Source organism: Schistocerca cancellata, chromosome 8, assembly GCF_023864275.1.
Source record: "Schistocerca cancellata isolate TAMUIC-IGC-003103 chromosome 8, iqSchCanc2.1, whole genome shotgun sequence".
In the NCBI taxonomy this organism is placed as follows: domain Eukaryota; kingdom Metazoa; phylum Arthropoda; class Insecta; order Orthoptera; family Acrididae; genus Schistocerca; species Schistocerca cancellata.
The window spans coordinates 191,894,300-191,916,320 of NC_064633.1; the positions used below are offsets into that span (position 1 = coordinate 191,894,300).

The 22,021-nt window shown below is 38.7% G+C and overlaps 1 protein-coding gene across 1 annotated transcript in view; it reads right to left on the reverse strand.

The window, feature by feature from the left end:
- The window catches only part of LOC126094905 (centrosomal protein of 135 kDa), a 402,349-nt gene that overhangs the window by 22,716 nt on the left and 357,612 nt on the right, over positions 1-22,021 (reverse strand). The window contains exons 19-20 of the mRNA XM_049909544.1: positions 11,297-11,494; positions 4,297-4,473 (exon numbers count right to left, since the gene is read on the reverse strand). Coding sequence (XP_049765501.1) covers positions 4,297-4,473; positions 11,297-11,494 — 375 coding nt within the window. The remainder of the gene's footprint in view (positions 1-4,296; positions 4,474-11,296; positions 11,495-22,021) is intronic.

A 22,021-nucleotide genomic window follows, 5' to 3' on the forward strand; every position in this document is an offset into this window, starting at 1 on the left:
AAGGGCTGCTCAAAAAATGATGCACTCTTCACATGAGAGTGAGGAACATCCAAAGTCATGTGCCTGACATCATTCTCAGTTACATAGTTAAGGTTGCACTTCAAATTGTTGCCTGCACTCCCAAATGTAATTAAATGATTATGCTTACAAAGAGCATTTCACAAAGAACCTAAATCACAAGCAGGAACCTAAACAATTTGCATTCACAATAAATGCAAATATAATTGCAAATTTTGCCTCCAAACGCTAAAACGCAAAATTGCATAATAGGTGCTGTTCCACAGTGAATTGTATCCACATGAACTATTCTATTAGAGAGAGTTTGAAATAGCTTAATTTTTTGCATATAATTATTGAAAATGTAACCAAGTTTTGGATACCATATGACAAAGCCCACTTTGGAAAGTTAATATGCATAAGAACACATTTGCAAGATAAAAAGTACACCAAGATAACAATATATTGGTGCACTTGATACTCTGGTGCCATGCCATCTCTTCACACTTGAATGGTCTGTATAAGATACACACTATGTAATGCAATGTAGGACTTAACTGTGGGGACCTAGCATCTTTGAACAATGAAACAAATACATTTGTCTGCTAGCTAATGTTCAAAAATTGGTACAATGTATACACTTCAACATGGGAGTTTTAGGTTTGAACTATGCTTGGATCAAATGCTGGTAGAGGTCAAACTTGAACTTCCTTGTTTACAACACTGGCAACACCAGCAAGCAATTGCACAACAGCCATTACGGAAAGGTCACTCACACAGAATGAATTTTCAGAATTGGAAGCTGCAGTTTGACCAGTTACATTAAGGCTATATCAACTGACTGAACTGTGGTCAAGCCTGCCAAATTACTGTCTAGATCAAGGAGACTCTGCATGTCTGATAGCTTCAGTCTAAAAATCTTCAATGACACCAGTATTGTGGAGACACACAACAAAAGCTTTGTGGCAAACAAAGCAGTCTGACAAAACAATTTGTATATACTAAGACTAGAAAGGTAGGGGCTAAAAGACAAAAGAAGTCTAGTAACAGAACCTGCAGAATATCAATTTGTACCATTCATGGGGATTCATGGCCATGTCACCCATACTTGACAACACTACAGATAAAACCAACAACGTAATTAACATAGAAGTAGGACCAAAAATAACTCTGTTCGCAGGGACACACTTTCGGTGTGGTCGATGTATAGTTACTGTTTTTGTTTTCTGGTCACTACAGTGCAATGTGCAGACACAATAAGCGGGCAGTTTGCCACAAGTGTAAACAAGTTAGAATTATCATCAGCAGAGTGGCATGGAGCAGTGTGGAGAAACAAGCCTAGCCTCCTCTCATAAGGCAGTCAGCCTATGCCTGTGTTTCATGTTTATGTGAAAGCAGAACTGTTCCTTCTCATCCTGTCTGGTAAGTCTCCACTGCTCCAGGGTTCTGGGTGACTTTTTCAAACTCTTCCCATTCTCTAAATATCACCACTCTTTTACCTTCAGCCCTCTTCTTTCCCCTTCACCCTTCTGCCAGAAGACGAATACACTGGCTCTGAAAGTTTGTGGGTTTCAATACCTTTATGTGTATTTTCCCCTGCTCCTGCTTGTTGAATCAATTTTTCATTCATCCAATAACAGTATATTTTCAAAAACTGTTTATTGTTGCTGCTATATTTTTCAGTTCGAGGTATTTGTTCAGTTACAGATATTGATTACAGGATTCCTAAAATGTGATTATTTCTCTAGAATGGTAGCCAAATCAGAATGATTTAGTAACAATAGTGTGATGCAATTACATCAATATTGATTTTATAGTTTGAATAATGATATTTATTTTTGCAACTAGGTAACAATCATTCACAAAAAGTCTTCCAATTGAATCTGCGGCCAGATCATATAATTATCTACACACAATATCTCAGCAGTCGAAATGGTCACACTCTTAAGGTGAGAACAATATTTGCTAATCTCATTAATAAATAGTGTTCTCACATGAAGATGCCAGCCAGATGGACCACTGAAATAATGTGTTTTGATGACTGTATAATCTCGCTGCAGACACAACAATAATATATTCAGTTAAGATGCTGGAAAAGTCTACACAGTCACTACAGAAAGTAATACTGAAATGATTTGTAGAATGATTAAAACAAATTATTCTACAAATTATTTCAAGATTTTTTTGATCTTTGGGACTATCTGAAGCATGATATTATAACTGCTGTAGAAATGGATGTTAGCTTACTTCACAAAACACTACTAAAAATACAAATTGAATGTCTTAATTTAGTTGCTAAATTATACACAAGTAATATTTTGTGAACACTGAAGTAACATAAATTTAGTAATTGTTGAAATGTCATAAAACCAAAACTCAACCTATGTCAATTTGAACCATTGCGACATATTTGTTAGCACTTAACATATATATTTCTAATGTAAAAACACACTTGCATCACTAAAGCTCCAAGAGAACTAAAATTAGAGTTTAAAAGCTACTCTTTCACAAAAAGCCAAATCTAAATTATTATTTTTAAAAAAGCTAAGAGTACTCCAGTAAGGTAACTGTCTTTCACTTATTTCTTTATTTCAGAAATGATTAGGAGCTAGCTGTAGTAAAGCTATCATAATTTCTTCCCTCATCATTGTGCTCAATTTCTCATTGCCTCACCACTATAGACTCATCAAATCAAATCAGTATGTAACACACTTTTAAATAAATTCCAGCTGTAATGTTGATAAGTGTTTAACATTTAAATGAATTATGTTATGTAATCCTACTACTCTTGTATGGAATGGATGTATGGGCAATTAATAAGGCAACAATGAGGAAGAGTGAACTGCGGCTGGATCAACAAGCATTAAAAATACCCTGAACACACATAATTACTTATGAAGACATTCTACGGTTAATCGATAAGGATCAGGAATTGGAGACCATAACAAAAATCAGAAAACTAGAGTATTTTGGCCATCTTATGAGAGGAGAGATATATATAATATTCTAATATTGTTAATAGAAGCAAAAGTTGTAGAGAAAAGATCAGTAGGAAGAAGATGAACTTCACAGCTGTAGAACCTGTGAGAGTGGTTCACGTACATTTCCCTATAACTGTTTAGAGCTGAAAAGTCATAAACAATATTAGATGTAATTATTGCCAACCTCCAAAGACAGGCAGCACCAGAAGAAGAAGAGGAAGAAGAAGAAGAAGTGAAACTGTCTTCCATGACTCCTACATGGCATTTAACAATACTTCATTAATGTACAGGAAGTTTTAACCTTATTTTAAATACAACCAGACACTAATGTTACAACAACTCAGTACTATATTGGAATCTATGCGAGGGCTGGGCTTTGGAACAATTTAATTTTGGTGATGTGCCTTCATCTATCACTCGGGAAGCCACTATACAGGACATGGCAGGACACTTTCCATTTGTCACCTTAAAAATAAATAAATTGTTTACCTTATCTTCACTAACTTCAACATAAATCTCTGCTAATCATACATCCATCTTTCATTTTATAGCATTGTAGCTCTTACTCACATCATTCCTGTTGTGATTTAATATTTCAAATCATAGAAATTCGGCAGAATAATAACAGGAATTCCTGAATGGAAAAATATGTAAAATAAGGCAAAAGCGAGCATTTACTTATAGAATGTTGGTGTGTGTGGTGCACAGAAACATGTTACAAATTTGGGAAATTTGTGGTAAGGTCTTATGGGGCCAAACTGCTGAGGTCATTGGTCCCTAAGCTTACTTATCTACTTAATCTAACTTAAACTAACTTATGCTAGGGACAACACACACCCTATGCCCAAGGGAGGACTCAAACCTCTGACGGGGGGGTGCCGCGTGGACCGTAACAAGAAGCCTCAGACCGTGTGGGTACCCTGCGCGTCAAGCACATAACAGGAAAAATTTAACACTACCTATTGAGCTCCTTCTCCTTTTCTAGTAATAGTATAGACATTCACACACAACCACACAGATAGCCAAACATACACACTCAAAGTAGCAGCTAGACCAGTTATTGAATATTGGTTACAGAAAGCAGTTGTTGGGCGGATGGAGGTGGGGAGGGGATAGGAAAGGATGAACAAGTCAAGGAGGGGGTAGCATGATAGTGTGAAGCAAGTCTTTCATCATATATCTCAGGTTGAATTTTCTTTCTACTACAGTAACCACAAGCTGAAGTAATAATTTCGACAATTTCTTTGAAATTTTGTTTATCTCTTAGAACTCTTCTACATCACCACCAGTAACTAGTCAACATAGCTATAAAACTGACCTTGATCCTCTGTTCATCAGACTCTGCTGCCTGTTCCTGAAGGGCCTCCTTCTGGCTGTCCAGAGTGACACAGAGATCCCGAACTGTGACAAGGTCTGCCTCTGCTCTCCGCAGCTTGTCTGTATGTTGTCGAATTTGTGTTTCAAAGCCTGCAACTTTTCCTGTCAGTTCTGCAATCTGGAAAAGAAAAACAGATTGATTATAATCAATCATGTAATTAACAAAGAGCAATACATAAATAATCTTCAGTAACATAGAAACAGAGAGTAATGAAAAAGGATCTCCCTCCGAATATCTTCCTTCACTTGTTTTTTTCTTTCACATCCTTTATGTTTCTGTTTCCCATTCACAGCACTTTTATTTTGCTCCATTCATCTATTGTCTGTTAATTTTGCTGTCATTCTATGAATTTCATCATTGCTTCACTATCTACTGCCTCGTATCTCCTAACACAATGCATATGCTGGTGAGCGAACAGCTAAGTAAAACTTATTGAGTCATGGAATTGTAAGAGTTGGTTCAGATTGCGAGGCCAAGTCTAGGGTAGGCAGCTGGACTGCCCCAGTAAGCCATGTGGTCACCGGCTTTATCAGGAGTACAAGGGAGCAGCCGCTCCTTGTAATATGACTTGAGAGGGCCTTTTGCATCTGGTAGTCAGTCTGTACAGATTAGTCTTGAAGTAACATGTTGGGGAACCGATAGTGTTGGTTCACACTTGATTTTGGGCAAGAATTTTAATATTTGGCCACACTTAGGAAAATTCCTCTTCTCTCCCCCCTCCCCCCCTTTCCCATATCTATGACCTTGACCCTTGTTTTATAGACACTTAAAATGAATTGGTAAACTGGTTGAGCTCATTAGTATACCGTAAATAATATCTACCTCTTTTCTGTTACAATCAAATGTGAGGAAGAAAATGAAACAATATATAGTTTTGTTTAAAATTACATGTAAGAAGAAAGAATATTTAAGGAAGAAACAATATGTCTAATGGTTTAAATGCCCTGCTATTGTAGTTAAAACTAACTATGGAGAAAGAAAACGAGACTGCACATTTTCAAATGCATTTTTCTTCTGAGAGTCAATTTTAACAGAAAATATGTACATTCATGTTTAAAAGAATATATAACCTATGCCCAACCAAATATTTATTAGAGTATCATGTAAAAATTACATCTGCAGAGAACCAGATATTAATTTTCAAGAAATTATTATTTACTTTTTCAAGCATTGAAGTTATTCCACTAGACTTGATTTTAAAACTTGCTTTGTCAGCAAAGAGAACTGTTTCTGGTTATTGGATATATGATGGCAGTTTATTTATCTACAACAAGAACATGAGCAGACCCAGTGCCAAGCCCCACTGTACAAGTGTTGTGATTATTCTCCATTCCAAAGATACTGTTTCATTGTGTACACCCCCAGAGCTCCTTAATACAACACTATACATAATTTTATTCAGATAATATAAAACCCAGTTATCAGCAAGATCTCTGATGACATAATATTTGAGCTTGTTTAGGAGAATATTGTGACTGCACACTCAAATGCTGTTTGACAAGTCACAGTAAACACAATTTGGCAATATTTTGTCTTTTTAATTTTGTATAAACTCATTGGTGAATTGGAAAATAGCATGTTCTGTGGAAAGACACTCATAAAACCCATACTATGACTATGTACCTTATTTTGAGAGTGGTGTGTTATGGTTCTTGCATACATAATCTTTTCCAAAACCCTGAAGAAGCACGTACACAGCACGAGTGGTCGACACTTACTAATATCTGTGTTACTAACTTTCAAGTAAAAGAGTGTGACAAGAGGAGCATATTTCAGTCTGCTTGCAAGTATTCTATTTGATAGAGATGTGCTGCATATATGAAGAACAGGATACTAGTATATTACTTGAGATATTATCAGTGACATCAGCTTTTCTGAATTGTGCAGGTGGGAACTTTCCCTGCAATACATCCTGCTTTTCCGTAACCCTTCTGGTCTCAACCTTCATTAGTCACTGTCCTCACCCATCCAGCCCCCTCCCTGTTCCCATTCCAGCACTACACAGCCGTCATTTCACCACCACACCCAGTCTATTAATTTCTTTACTTTTATTTCTCTCCTTTCCACTACTTACCCCCTCCTCTCTCCGCACCTTCTCTCCTGCACTCTGTCTAAATTGCAACACTTCACTGTCCGTCACTCCCACCATACTATCCCTCCCCCTCCCTGCCCCAGCCTCCTCCTTACCCCCACCTAGTCACCACTCCCATCATGCATTGGTGCTGCTGCTCGCAGTGTAGTTTCAGCTCTCTGAGACTGCAGATATGTGTGTGTGTGGGGGGGGAGGGGGGGGGGGGGGAGATACTTAAGAAACTGAACTAGCAGGCTCTTTAAGATAGATTTAAACTATCCCTATGTATTGCTCACATAGGGGTCATGAGGACAAGATTAGAATAACTACAGCATGCACAGAGGATTTCAGGAATCATTCTTCCCTCGCTCAGTATGTGAACAGAATAAGTGGTACAATGGAACGTACCTTCTGCCATGCACTTTGCGGTGGTTTGCAGTGTATGGATGTACATGTAGATGTAGGTAAACTTTTATATCACCTACAAAAATGTTGACAATTACTGTACTGCTTTTTGGTGTAGTTCCAGTGGGAAAATTAACAGCAGAACTAATGTAAGTGTTAAGTAACATTTCCAAAAGATGTCTTTTGTCTGGGTATTTTAGAAATTAATGTTAAAATCTCTACAACAGAACTCTGGAAGTTATTCATACATGGTTCATTAGTTTCACAACCAGAAGATGACTGTAATTGTGTGTCTCAGATTTTTAAGTATAATCTGTTTTTAACAGAAAATACTTCACACTGACTTTTTCTTTCCTATTTAAGACCTTAGAATTAATAGGAAAGATCTGTTGATTTGCTCCAAAACATGAGCTGTTTTGCCATGATTTCTTCATTTGATGTGTCAATGTGTGAATTTCCTTTGATTGTTATGTCCTCTTTTTTTCCACAAGAGTTTTTGGGCAAGTCCACTACATAGGGTAGATGATTTGGTAGTTTATAATGCTGCTTGATGGTTTTGCCCATGACCATGGTTGGCAGCAGTTCATTGCAGTGATAAAAGAGTATGTTTACCTTCATTGAATTTGTTCACTTTTCTTTTGTCAATTCCTTGTAAAATGTTCCCACCTAAAGAGACAAAAATAGTCTACCATTCATTTTCTCAATTAATAAATATCACTTGTAACAACATCTTCCCTCCAAACTTGCACAAAAAACACCTGTCACTACAATTTCACAGATGATGGAATGTTTTTTAAACTTTTAAAGGGTTCAAATCCCAAGTTTCAGTCCATAACAGTTTGTTCATTAAGCAAATAATTTCCTTATAGAACACTTAAAAACAACTCGTGTTCCACTAATCAGGATGCAAGACTTCAAAAATAAACTTGGACCCAGCATAGACATGTTCAACCATGCGTGGCTGGCAAATTCAATTTTTTTCTTAATTTTGAATTTATGCTGGTACAATAATCCTTTGTGAAAACATACAGATGATAAAAAATGTACATCAATCTGAAGTTGCACCTTAGCATTTGAGTAACATGTCACAGAGTACTGGTGTAGACACAGTGCCAATCATCCAGTGGTAGTGGCAACAACAAATCTCAGTGCATTCTCAAATTTCCAAATGAACTTAATTTTATAAGAAGATGAACAAGTAAACATAAAACTAAGCAGCTGTCGAAAACATTGTTCCTGGAAAATAGTGATCAAAAAATTAGAATAAAAGTTTTTAAATAAAAACAGCCTAGGATCATATACAAGTTGTTAAAATTTAATATACCTAAAAACAAAGATGATGTGACTTACCAAATGAAAGTGCTGGCAGGTCGACAGACACACAAACGAACACGAACATACACAGAAAATTCAAGCTTTCGCAACAAACTGTTGCCTCATCAGGAAAGAGGGAAGGAGAGGGAAAGACGAAAGGATGTGGGTTTTAAGGGAGAGGGTAAGGAGTCATTCCAGTCCCGGGAGCGGAAAGACTTACCTTAGGGGGAAAAAAGGACGGGTATACACTCGCACACACACACATATCCATCCACACATATACAGACACAAGCAGACATATTTAAAGACCTGTCTGCTGGTGTCTGTATATGTGTGGATGGATATGTGTGTGTGTGTGTGTGTGTGTGTGTGTGCGCGAGTGTATACCCGTCCTTTTTTCCCCCTAAGGTAAGTCTTTCCGCTCCCGGGACTGGAATGACTCCTTACCCTCTCCCTTAAAACCCACATCCTTTCGTCTTTCCCTCTCCTTCCCTCTTTCCTGATGAGGCAACAGTTTGTTGCGAAAGCTTGAATTTTCTGTGTGTGTTCGTGTTCGTTTGTGTGTCTGTCGACCTGCCAGCACTTTTATTTGGTAAGTCACATCATCTTTGTTTTTAGGTATATTTTTCCTTCGTGGAATGTTTCCTTCTATTATAACCATATTGTTAAAATTTAAAATTTATTAATTAGTTGACCATTTTCAGTCATGGCACAATAATTTTCAGACAATTAAAACTCCTTGAGGATGGCTGGAGAGAGTGGTGGCGAGCAGTCCACTATGTTGTGATGATATTCACTGCTCACAGTATTTATTTCTGCCACATATTACAGATTTCATGTATATGGCCTTATTGATTATTGTTTGTACTATAGCTACCAACTGTGTAACCAAGGTTATTAACGATCCTTCATCTGGAGATTGCAATTTTGTATGCTGTTGGTAGAATAAAGTTTCATCTTCAGTGTTTAACCAACAATGACTGTTATTACTATGAATATGTAAGCAATGGCCCCAACTGACTGGTGGAGACTGATTCCTTAGATACAGCTACTAGTGACTGACTCATGTTAAACGTGGCTTGCCAGTGGCTTTAGCATTTATTGTCCATCATGCCTATTTAATGTAGGAAGTTATCCACAAATTCTATAGGAAATTTTAAAATATAGAGTAATTAGATTTATAATGATGATATAAAAGGCAGGAAGTATGGGCAACGCTTATTCGTATTTGATGATGAAGTTCTGTTGTTTAACTATTGCTTTTATTTTCTTTAATGGCTATAATACTGGGTTCTGTTTTTAAAGATGCACAATTTTCTCACATATTTCCTAAATAAAGTGTACCATGATTATTAGAGAAACTCAATCATATACTTTAAATATTTCATTGTCTAAGTTAATTTACATGTGACAGTACATATTTTCCATAAGGAAAATCGAAAGATACAAAATGTTGATATCAATGTTTTTAAGGATTTAAATTTTATGGTTCTTGCAGTCTTGTGTTTTTCAAGAAAACTTCACCAGTGACTAGTGGTAGATTTTCTGTGATTACGGGTATGAGAGATAAGCCTTATTTGGTCTAAATACCTCACTCAGTGAGTGCTTTAAAAGAGGTCTTGATAAATTGTCACTCACAAAACAAACTTCTTTGAATAACTTTACATGATGCATCAGAATGTTAGAAGACTAAAAACACAAAGTTAATGGTCTAGAATGTCACAAAGAAGTTGCTGGATTATTTCTGTCTCAGCACACTGTAAATTCAGGGATCCATGTGTTAAAATATAGAAGACTATAAATTAGCAACCTATTTCTATAGGGAAAGTATGGCGAAAGGAGGAGTGCCATGTATGTGCAAAATATGAGCAATTTCAAATCTACTGAAACCAGTAGTTTCTGCTTAGATCAGTGATTGGAAACCTGTGATAGTGAATTGCTGCTACTGGTAAACTTCCATATATTCTTAAAGAGTTAGTATTATGTCAACAAGCAGACAGAAAAAAGCTTACTACATGATTACACAACACAAGACTCTATGCAAATAGCACTGTACGAGAAACTGGAGATACAAAACCTACAGTCAGTGTGCATTGCCACGAATGTGGCTACCTACTGTAGCTCTGCCAGCATTATCACTTCATATTCTTATATAACTGAACAGTTCCACTATCTACTGAAGTAACAGAAACCTGGCCTTCACTTTCATTTCTCCCACAGCCTATGCACAAATTCATCAGTATCAGAGTATCAGAAACGGGGACCAGTTTACCTCTCAAGATATTCTCTTGAGATTATTTTACGAGGCTGTATGCATTGTGCACACAATTCTGCATAGTGAAAGTAGAGAGTTCCAATTTTAAGTGCTTCCTTAGTCTTTAATAACTGGCAATTCTTTAATTTGTAGGGGGCAGCTTTCCAGTCCAAAGGCAAACAGGGGTACAAAACTGTTTTCAGCATCCCTGCTCTCTCTTGAATGAGGGGTCTCTGCTCTTACTGGAGATCACCAATCATCAAATGATATCATTTTTGAAACTCTTGGTAGATTGTAGCAGCAAGTCAGGTTGTGACATACTGGAAAAGTTTGGTTGATGTCCACTAAAGGCAAAGATTCACATATGAATCCTAGTCAAGTACATAATAAAAAGCCCTACTATTTTCGTTTAAAATATTAGCAGTAGCTTGGATGCTAACTACTAAGATCATGATGATATAATGCTCTCTCACCTTTTTCTATTCCTAGATGCTCAAAATTGTTATGCCTTTTATTTAGTATATTCCCATATTAGTTCAGACTGTAGAGCTTTAAAAATATTTTGTATGATTTAAATATGTTTATTACATCAACAATCAATCAAACGAGTATTGGTACGTTATCTTCCTCACACCCTTCTCTTTCTCACCAATACTTCATGACAATATGACGTTTTTCAATAATATACTCTTTTCCTTATTTCCAATTACATTCACTGCTGCAAACTGTTCCACTACAATTCTACCACATCCTTATATAATAGCTATTAGAGCATGTACCATATGATACATGCCTTTATTTTGTGCTACATGCAATAGGCTATACTTCAAAACAAATATCTTTAGTAGCATAAATGAACTTTCACATGACATTTCTTGCTTTAAGTACAACAGTACCTGAGACTCATAGCTGTGTACCAAGGAATCCCTTGTTTCGAGTTCCCCTTCGAGCTCAGCAATGCGGTCCTCAGCAAGCCGCAGTTTTGATTTTTGTTCTTGTGCTTCTGTTTCTAAACTATGGTTATTACTTTCCAGAGCTTCTGCTTCCAGGCTGAGGCCACGGAATTGTTCCAACATTTCAGAACGCTCCCGTTCCTGAAAATTAAAAGCAGCATGCTAAAGATGTGATACCAAATAATTCATATTCATTTTGAATGAAAGAATACATGACAGTGGTATAATATTCTACAGACTGGTTTTTGGCCGTTACACCATAATCAAGTACAAAGATAAATACACGGCTCTGAAAGATTTTAAAATAGTGCAACTATAGAATACCTCAGTTGGTTTCCAATGATGACAATGGCTGATTTCTCATTAATTACTAAAACAAGTGGAATTATTTAAGTAAAAATGTGTTTTAAAAAAATTTAGGACAAATGAAATAGGTGAAACATTAAATAATGAACTACATGAAAAATTACAAAATGGTTCCAAGAAGGACAATAAGTTGAACAATATATAGTAAAATTTCATAACATGTTCCCAGAGGGTGACTGAACAAGATAAACTTCTCCTTAAAAGGCCCAATATTACAGACAGATACAATTTAACATGTGAGACTAAATGGGTTAATTAAATGTTGAGCTCCATAAGGTTCCATTTCTGTGCAGCGACTGTGGAATATAAAATTATAAAGACTGTAGCAACCAGTCGTGGAACTGTAATTATACATAGCAAAATTTTCAGTGGACAAATGAGACTGTAGTAATGTAAATAAAGGAAAAAATGTAGCATGTGAGTAAGAGGGGTCACTGATAAAGTGGTATGGATGAAATTGTTAGCAGTATCTTTAGTCAGAAATGGTGAGTAAGTGAACTGTGTCTGATTGTTTAGTACTAAGCTTTGGCAAGTGGCTGTACTTTTAGTAATCTCCATTATTTCAAGGTGATTCAGCTTCCTTCTATTTTGGATGCAATGTAAGATTTCATGTTGGCCTTCTTGAAGTAGGTACTCTGCAAAAGTAGAGTCTCCATTTCTAAGTCACCAACTTCTATGGTTTTCCTTCGAGTGGGTGGATATTTGACTTGCCAGATGGGCCTATTTAGAATCTATCAAAATTACAAGTGATTTTCTATATTTCACTCTTTTCCAAAGCTGAAGTACTGTCTTTACCACTGGGAGAAAAAGTGTCCATCAGTGTCGCGGACATAAAATTATGTTTTAAAGTTCATGGATTTAAACTCTCTGGCCACATTCACAGACACTTTGCTAAACATGAACTGTGCACCATTTATTCAGGTCTGAGATGGTGGGTCAAATACAGGGTGCAGAAGAGAGAGAGAGAGAAGACCTGTTATTTTTGTTTTTTTATGCACTATGAAGTCCACCTTGGCAGTGGTATGTCCACCTTGGCAGTGGTATAGCCATTGCTTAATGCACTTTGTCTGACTGTGTTTAATTCAGTTTAGAAGTTGTCATAACACTCTTGGAAATGGATATTATGTGAAGTATCACTGAATGAAAGGCAGCATGGTTCTGGGTCACAGGGTATTGAGAATCGGCAGGTATTACATTGTCAGTAATGATAGGCTTCCTATAAATCTTGGAAGTGTAAATGTGATCATGAATATCTGCAGTTAGGACTAAATAATTTATGGAGTTACCCCAAATCTGAATTGTGAATTTGATAGCGTTGAGCTTAAAATTTAGCTGCTTGAGGAACATTTGAATTTGTCTGGTAATACCTGCCCACAAGCTTGACACATCATCAACATACCTAAACCAGCATCCAATATTGGAAGTGAGTGGGTTATTTTCCAAACAACATTTTTCAAAATTGTCCATAAAGATTTCTGCTAGGACTGTACTGATGGTAATCTCACAATTAGACACTAATTGTTTGTATATCTTTAAGCAATGAAAAGTCCAGGATGGAATAACAACATTATGAAAAGGATAGATTGCTACTCAGCACATAAAGGAGGCATTGAGTCACAGACAAGCAAAATGAAAAACACTGCTGAACAATTAAGCTTTCAGACAAAAAAGTCCTCCTTCCAGAACAGGAAACACACATTCACTCAGGCGCAACTCTCACACATATGGCACTGGGGATTGCAGACTGTGACTGTGTCTGACACAAGCCTTAATCTGCTGGGAGGGGTGGTTGGGGTAAGGAGGTGGCAAGGGGTGGAGATGGGGTGAAACAGCAATGTAGGGGTGTGGGAAGATGGTGTGCTGCCTGGGGGAATGTGTAGGGATGTGGTGGGGACAGGATGGGCTACCAGGTGCACACAGTGGGACACTGTGTTGACCTTGGGTCTCTGCCACTAGCAGCCCAGCCCATCCCATCCCCATGACATCCTTGCTTATTCCCACAGGTAGCACAGCATCTTCCCCCTCCCCTACCCTAACCCTACCTCTACTGGCCCAATGCTGCCTACTTACTCCCACAACCCATCCCAGCAGATTGCTAATCAGGTCAGAAGCTTTCATAATGGGCAGTCAGGCCGCAGTGTCTGGAGATAGTGCCATTTGAGGTGTGTACAAAAAGTAATGAGAATTTTTGTTTTTCTGAAAGCATCCTGAATGATGTTTCCATACTGTAATTTTTGATCAGAATTCAACAATGTCGGAACAAACTTTGCTGCTACACATTTCATGTCCAAAACATCCAAAGAAATTGCTTGACATGAGATAAAAGATATGCCAACATCATCAGCAACTTCTCTGATGGTGATTCAGCAATTTTCCAGAACCATTTTCTTTACTTCTTCAACAATGTCATCTGTGATTGAGGTTCTAGGTTGTCCAGGGAGGTGGTTATCTTCAATGTCTTCTCGACCCTCTTTGAAATGTTTATACCATGTGTAAAATCTTGTATTACTCATAGTCGATTTACCAAAAGCCACAGTCAACATTTCAAATGTGGTGCAGAACTTTATTTCATATTTCAAGCAAAATTTTATGTATAAAATCTGCGAGATTAAAAAATTTCCTTTACTTTTTGATCACACCTCCTATGTGTATGAATAATGCTTGTGTAAATGTGAATATGTGTGTGTGTGTGTGTGTGTGTGTGTGTGTGTGTGTGTGTGTGTGTGTGTGTGTTTATTTTGGAAGGATGATTTTTTTTAACTGGAAGCTTAACTAATCATAGCATGTAGGCTTTCACGGCCGGCGTCTTCAGTAATTAAAACTTCCGGGCTAAGAGCCCGTGGTCCAATACTAGAAATACTTCTCCCTGATGTTTCGTTGCCAGCTGCGGGCAACATCATCTGAGGTGAGTCTACGACTGGCTGTACCAAAGATATGACAATCGATTACCTTCGATCGAGAGTAATGATGCCAGCCAGAGATAGTTTTACTGTTGACAACACGTGACGAGTGGTGGCGCCCTCTACACGCTCTATATAAACAGGACCTCCACGGCCTAGCAGCCAGTCGTAGACTCACCTCAGATGATGTTGCCCGCAGCTGGCAACGAAACGTCAGGGAGAAGTATTTCTATTATTGGACCACGGCCTCTTAGCCTGGAAGTTTTAATTACTGAAAGCTTAACTGTTTAGCATTCTGCAGCAGTATGCCTGTCTGTGACTCAACACTTCCTCTTTATCTAAAAGCTTAAATGTTTAGCAGTCTGTTGCATTGTGCCTGTCTGTGACTAAATGCTTGCTCTATGTAGAGAGTAGCGATCTATCCCTTTCATACTATTGCTTGTATATCTTGCCACAGAAACGGAAATAATTTTGTGTAATAAATTAAGAACAACAACACATACTTTCATAAAATGTACTGCTATTGTGTAATTAATTTTAGAATTTCTCTAGTGAGAAGTAAAAACAAGGATATCTCTTTCATTAAGAAAGTATGTAATGTAGAATTAGAACAAAACAACACTTGCAAATTATTCTTCGAAAAAATTTTACATCATCATTTTAAAATTATGTAACTGGAGTTTAGCATCAGCTTTGAATGTGCTTTATAAGGGCGTATCATAATTAATGGCATAAACACATACAGCTGAATGAATATGACATTGGAAGCAAAAAACTGTCAGTATGGGCTCTGAAACGCATACCTTAAGAGCTAGGAGCATTACTTCATCTTCGATACTGTAAGACTGCAAGCTCTTTGCTTTCCATATTCTGGGAGAAGGTAGTACGGATCAAAACAAGAGAAAAAAATATCCAGTAAACATGGGCTCTAATTCGCATACCTTAAAAACTATGAGCACTTGGGGAAGAGATGTGTTTCACAGTAGTGAAGATGAAGTGTAGTAAAGATACATAAGTGCTCATAGCTCTTAAAGCATGCATTTTGGAGCACATGTTTACTGGATATTTTTCTTGTTTGTGTTCACAATACCATCTCTCAAAATATGGAAAGCAGAGAGCTTGCAGTAGAAGGAATTTGCTTTACAGTATCAACACTGAAAAAAGTGATTTTAGCTATAAAGGTGTGCATTATAGAGCCCATGTTTACTGAGACTATTTTGCTTCTAGGATCGTGTGCTTTCAACTGTGTAGGTTTATGCCATTCATTATCATACATCCATTATAACACATCTAATCACTAATGACACTTTATTGAAAAGAAACTATGTATATAATGATATACTGGTGACTTTCATGTCCAGTATTGGCATTTCTGGAGATTTTTCTTTTCTTGGCACTATTATGCCATGATCGAAGGCAAATTTCTCTGTTTAATGATTCATCTTACAGCTATAATGACTCAGAAAGCAGTTACAATAACAAAGAAGCACAGCAAGCTGAGCTGTTTATATGTATCCACTCAAAGGTCACTTTGTGATGTCATCAGACCATTGCCTACAATCACTCCATAATACATCGCCCTGACTCTGCAATCTAAGGCAGAGGTCTGATGATGTCACAAACTGACTGTTGTGAGGGTACATTAACAACTACATCTAAATTTACATGGCTACTCTGCAAATCTACATCTACATCTACATCTACATCCATACTCTGCAAGCCACCTGACGGTGTGTGGCGGAGGGTACCTTGAGTACCTCTATCGGTTCTCCCTTCTATTCCAGTCTCGTATTGTTCGTGGAAAGAAGGACTGTCGGTATGCTTCTGTGTGGGCTCTAATCTCTCTGATTTTATCCTCAGGGTCTCTTCGGGAGATATACGTAGGAGGAAGCAATATATTGCTTGTCTCTTAGGTGAAGGTATGTTCTCGAAACTTTAACAAAAGCCCGTACCGAGCTACTGAGCGTCTCTCCTGCAAAGTCTTCCACTGGAGTTTATTTATCATCTCCGTAATGCTTTCACAATTATTAAATGATCCTGTAATGAAGCGCGCTGCTCTCCGTTGGATCTTCTCTATCTCTTCTATCAACCCTATCTGGCACAGATCCCACACTGCTGAGCAGTATTCAAGCAGTGGGCGAACAAGCGTACTGTAACCTACTTCCTTTGTTTTCGGATTGCATTTCCTTAGGATTCTTCCAATGAATCTCAGTCTGGCATCTGCTTTACCGACGATCAACTTTATATGATCATTCCATTTTAAATCACTCCTAATGCGTACTCCCAGATAATTTATGGAATTAACTGCTTCCAGTTGCTGACATGGTATTTTGTAGCTAAGTGATAAGGGATGTATCTTTCTATGTATTCGCAGCACATTACACTTGTCTACATTGAGATTCAATTCACACTTAAGTGCCTGGCAGAGGGTTCATTAAACCACCTTCACAATAGTTCTCTGTTGTTATGTTCTAGAGCAGTGTGTGGAAAAACAGAACACCAACATCTTTCCATGCAAGTTCTGATTTCCTTTATTTTATTATGATGATTGTTCCTCCCAATGCAGTTTGTCATCAACAAAATATTTTGGTATTCCGAGGAGAAAGTTTGTGACTGGAAATTCATGAGAAGATCCTTCTACACAAAAAAAACGTCCACACCACATCCTGTATCATGTCAGTGACACTCTCTCTCCTATCTCTGAATAATACAAAATTTGCTGTCCCTCTTTGAACTTTCCAGATGGACTCAGTTAATCCTATTTGGTAAGGATTCCACACTACACGGCAGAACTCCAAAAGAGGATGGACAAGCATAGTGTAGGGGCAGTCTCTTTAGTAGATCTGTTGCATCTTCTAAGTGTTCTGCCAATAAATTGCAGTCTTTGGTTTGCATTCCCCACAACATTTTCTGTGCGTTCTTTGCAATTTAAGTTCCTCATAATTGTAATTCCTAGATATTTAGTTGGATTTATGGCATTCAGATTCAGTTGGTTTAACGTGTAACCAAAGTTTAATGGACTCCTTTTAGCACTCATGTGGATGACCTTACACTTTTCATTAGTTAGGATCAAATGCCGATTTTTGCACATACAGATATCTTACATAAATTATTTTTCAATTGGTTTTGGTCTTCGGATGACCTTACTAAATGATAAATGACACCATCATCTGCAAAAACCTAAGATCAGTTCTCAAATTGTCTCCTAAACCACTTGGGCAAAAATCAAACAATGGAAAATCCAGGATGGAATGTAACAGTACCAGAGAAGGAAAGTTGCTACTCACCATATAGCGGAGATGCTGAGTCGCGATAGGCACAATTAAAGCTTTCGGCCATTAAGGCCTTTGTCACAAGTAGACACACATGCACACACTCACATAAACACAACTTGCACAAACATCTGCAGTCTCAGAGAGCTGAGACCCCACTGCGAACAGTATCACCAGTGCATGATGGGAGTGGCGACTGGGTGGGGGTAAGGAGGAGGTGGGGGCGGGGAGGGGGAGGGATAGTATGGAGGGAGTGACGGACAAAGAAGTGTTGCAGTTCACACTGAGGGCAGAAGAGAAGGTGCGGAGGGCGAGGGGGTAAGTAGCAAAAGGAGAGAAAATAAAAGACTGGGTGTGGCAGTGAAATGATGGCTGTGGAGTGCTGGAATGGGAACAGGGAGGGGGATGGATGGGTGAGGATAGTAACTAACGAAGGTTGAGGCCAGGAGGGTTACGGGAATGTAGGATGTATTGCAGGGAAAGTTCCCACCTGCGCAATTCAGAAAAGCAGCTGTTGGTGGGAAGGCCTGCCTTTGATGGGATAGGTGATGTTAATGACCGGACTGGAATAGGTGGTGGTAGGAGGATGTATGGGACAGGTCTTGCATCTAGGTCTATTACAGGGATATGAGCCATGAGGTAAGGGATTGGGAGCATGGGTTGTGTGAGGATGGATGAGTACATTCTGTAGGTTTGGTGGACGGCGGAATACCACATTAGGAGGGGTGGGAAGGATAGTGGGCAGGACATTTCTCTTTTCAGGGCATGACGAGAGATAATCAAAACCCTGGCGGAGAACGTAATTCAGTTGCAGGGCTACCAGTGAAACCAGTCATGTGATTTACAAGCTAAGCTGCAACCTCTGTGCTACATTCTATGTAGGCATGACAACCAACAAGCTGTCTGTCCACATGAACGGCCACCGACAAACTGTGGCCAAGAAACAAGTGGAACACCCTGTTGCTGAACATGCTGCAAAACATGATATCCCTCATCTTAATGACTGCTTCACAGCCTGTGCCATATGGATTCTTCCCACCAACACCAGCTTTTCTGAATTGCGCAGGTGGGTACGTTCCCTGTAATACATCCTACGTTCCCATAACCCTTCTGGCCCCAACCTTCATTAGTCACTGTCCTCACCCATCCATCCCCCTCCCTGTTCGCATTCCAGCACTCCACAGCCGTCATTTCACCGCCACACCCAGTCTTTTATTTTCTCTCCTTTCGCTACTTACCCCCTCCCCACTCTGCACCTTCTCTCCTGCCCTCTGTGTGAACTGAAACAACTATCTGCCACTTCCACCATACTATCCCTCTCCCTCCCCGCCCCAACCTCCTCCTTATCCCCACCCAGTCACCACTCCCATCATGCACTGGTGCTGCTGTTCGCAGTGTGGTCTCAGCTCTCTGAGACTGCAGATGTGTGTGCAAGTTACGTGTGTGTGTGTGTGTGTGTGTGTGTGTGTGTGTGTGTGTCAACTTTCCTTCTCTGGTATTGTTACATTCCATCCTAAACCACTTGTATAGATAAAGAACAGCAGACAGCCTACAACACTAACTAGGGTAATGCCAGAAATCACTTTTGTTTTATTCAATGACTTTCCACCAGTTATTATGAACTACGTCCTCTCTGACAGGAAATCATGAATCCACTCACACAACTGAGATGATATTCTATTAGCATGCAATCTGATTACAAGCAGCTTGTGAGATACAGTGTCAAAAGTCTTCCGGAAGTCTAGAAATACGAAATCAATTTGAAATCCTTAGTCGGTAGCACTCAACACTTTGTGTGAATAAAGAGCTAGTTGTGTCTCACAAGAACAATGCTTTCTACATTAGTGTTGACTATGTGTCAATAGAGTGTTCCCTTCAAGGTAATTCATAATGTTCAAACACAGTATATGTTACAAAATCCTGATGCATATCAATGTTGATGATATGGGCCTGTAATTTAGTGTATTACTCCTGTTCACTTTCCTGAATACTTGTGTGACCTGTGCAACTTTCCAGTCTCTGGGTACAGATCTTTCATAAAGTGAGTGACTGTGCATGATTGTTCAGTATGGAGCTATTGCATTAGTATACTCTGAAAAGAACCTAACTGATTTACAATCTGGGCTGGAAGAAATGCTTTTATTAAGTGATTTAAGTTGCTTCACCAGTCTGAGAATATTTGGTAAGGAATTTCGACAGATCGTGTTTTGCAACTCTGTTTTAGTAGCATTGTCATCAATAGTATTTCCACCGCTATTGCACAGAAAAGGCATTGATTGTGTCTTGCTGCTAGCATACCTTGCAGATGACCAGAATCTCTTTGGGTTTTCTGTCAGGTTTCGAGACAAAGTTTCATCATAAAAACTATTATAAGCATCTTGCATTGAAGCCCGTGCTACATTTCGAGCCTCTGTGAAAGATCTGCAATCTTGGGGGTTTTGCATTCATTTAAATTTGGCATGCTTTTTTTGTTGTTTCTGTGAAATCGTGCTGAACTGTTTTGTGTATCATGGGGGATCAGCTCCATTATTTGCTAATTTATTTGGTATAAATCTCTCAATTGCTGTTGATACTATGTCTTTGAATTGGAGCCACATCTGGTCTACAATTACATTGTTAATTTGGAAGGAGTGGAGATTGTCTCTCAGGAAAGTGTAAAGCAAATTTTTATCTGCTATTTTGAATAGATATATTTTTCATTTCTTTTTGTTGGATTTGGGACTTACACTATTCAGTCTCACAATGACAACCTTGTGCTCACTAAGCCCTGTATCTGTTTTTGATGCTCTTTATTAGCTTAGAATTATTTGTTGGTAAAAGGTCAAGCGTGTGTTCACAACTGTTTACTATTCGAATTGACTCGTGAACTAATTGCTTGAAACAATATTCATAGAATGCATTAATACAATTTCTGATTATGTTTTATTCATACTTCCATATTTAAACATGTATTTTCATCAACAGATAAATGGTAAATTGAAGGCACCACCAACTATAATTGTACGAGTTGGGTACGTGTTTGAAATTGGAATCAAGTTTTCTTTGAACCTTTCAGTAATTGTATCATCTGAGTTGGGAGGTCAGTAAAGGGATCCAATTATTATTTTATTCCAGTTGCCAAGAATGGCATCTACCTATACTAACACACAGGAATTACCTATTTCAATTTTTCTACAATATAAACTACTTCTAACAGCAACAAATACTGTGAACTGTATTTAGGCTATCCTTCCTGAACACTGTTAAGTCCTTCACAAATATTCAGCTGAATGTATCTCCCGCTTTAGCCAGCTTTCAGTGCCTATAATGATATGAGCATCAGTGCTTTCTATTAGCACTTGGAGCTCTGGTATTTTCGCAACACAGCTGCGACAGTTTACAACTGTTATGCCCATGTTTCCCAGATCTATATTCTTCCTTTGAGACTGAAGCCCTTTCTGTGTTTTCCATAAGCCCTCTAACCTAAAAACCTGCCCAGTCCACACCAAAAAGCTCCTGCTACTTGTGTAGCCACCTCATGCATGTAATGGACTCTTGACCTATTTAGCGGGACCCAAACCCCACCGCCCTATGGTGCAAGCTGAGGAAACTGCAGCCTACGAGGTCTGAGCCTCTGATTCAGACCCTCCACTCAGCTCTGTACCAGAGGTCCACAATCAGTCCCATCACCTATGCTGCAAATGGTGAGATCTGCTTTCATCTCGCAAGCAAGACTGGCAGGCTTTAGCACTTCTGATAGCTGCTTGAAATCAGAGAGAATCTCTTCCGATCGAAAGTGACATACACCCTGGTGCCAATGTGAGCCACCACCTGCAGTTGGCTGCACCCTGTGCTCTTCATGGCATCCAGAAGCATCCATACCATGCCTAGAATGATTCCACCTTGTACAATCATCGAGTGTACACTGCCCCTTCCTTGGCAGCCATGTCCCCAAGGGGACCCATAATGTGCCTAACATTGGGGCTCCCAGCTACCAAAAGTCCCACCCTCTGTGACTTTCTGGATCCTGCAGGCTGAGAGGTTTCTTCTGAAATAGGACAAGTGAGTGCATCTGGTTGAGGGACATTGTCAGCCACAGGTAGCACCTGGAACCTGTTTGTCAGACTAACCTGGGAGGCACTAACTGGGGA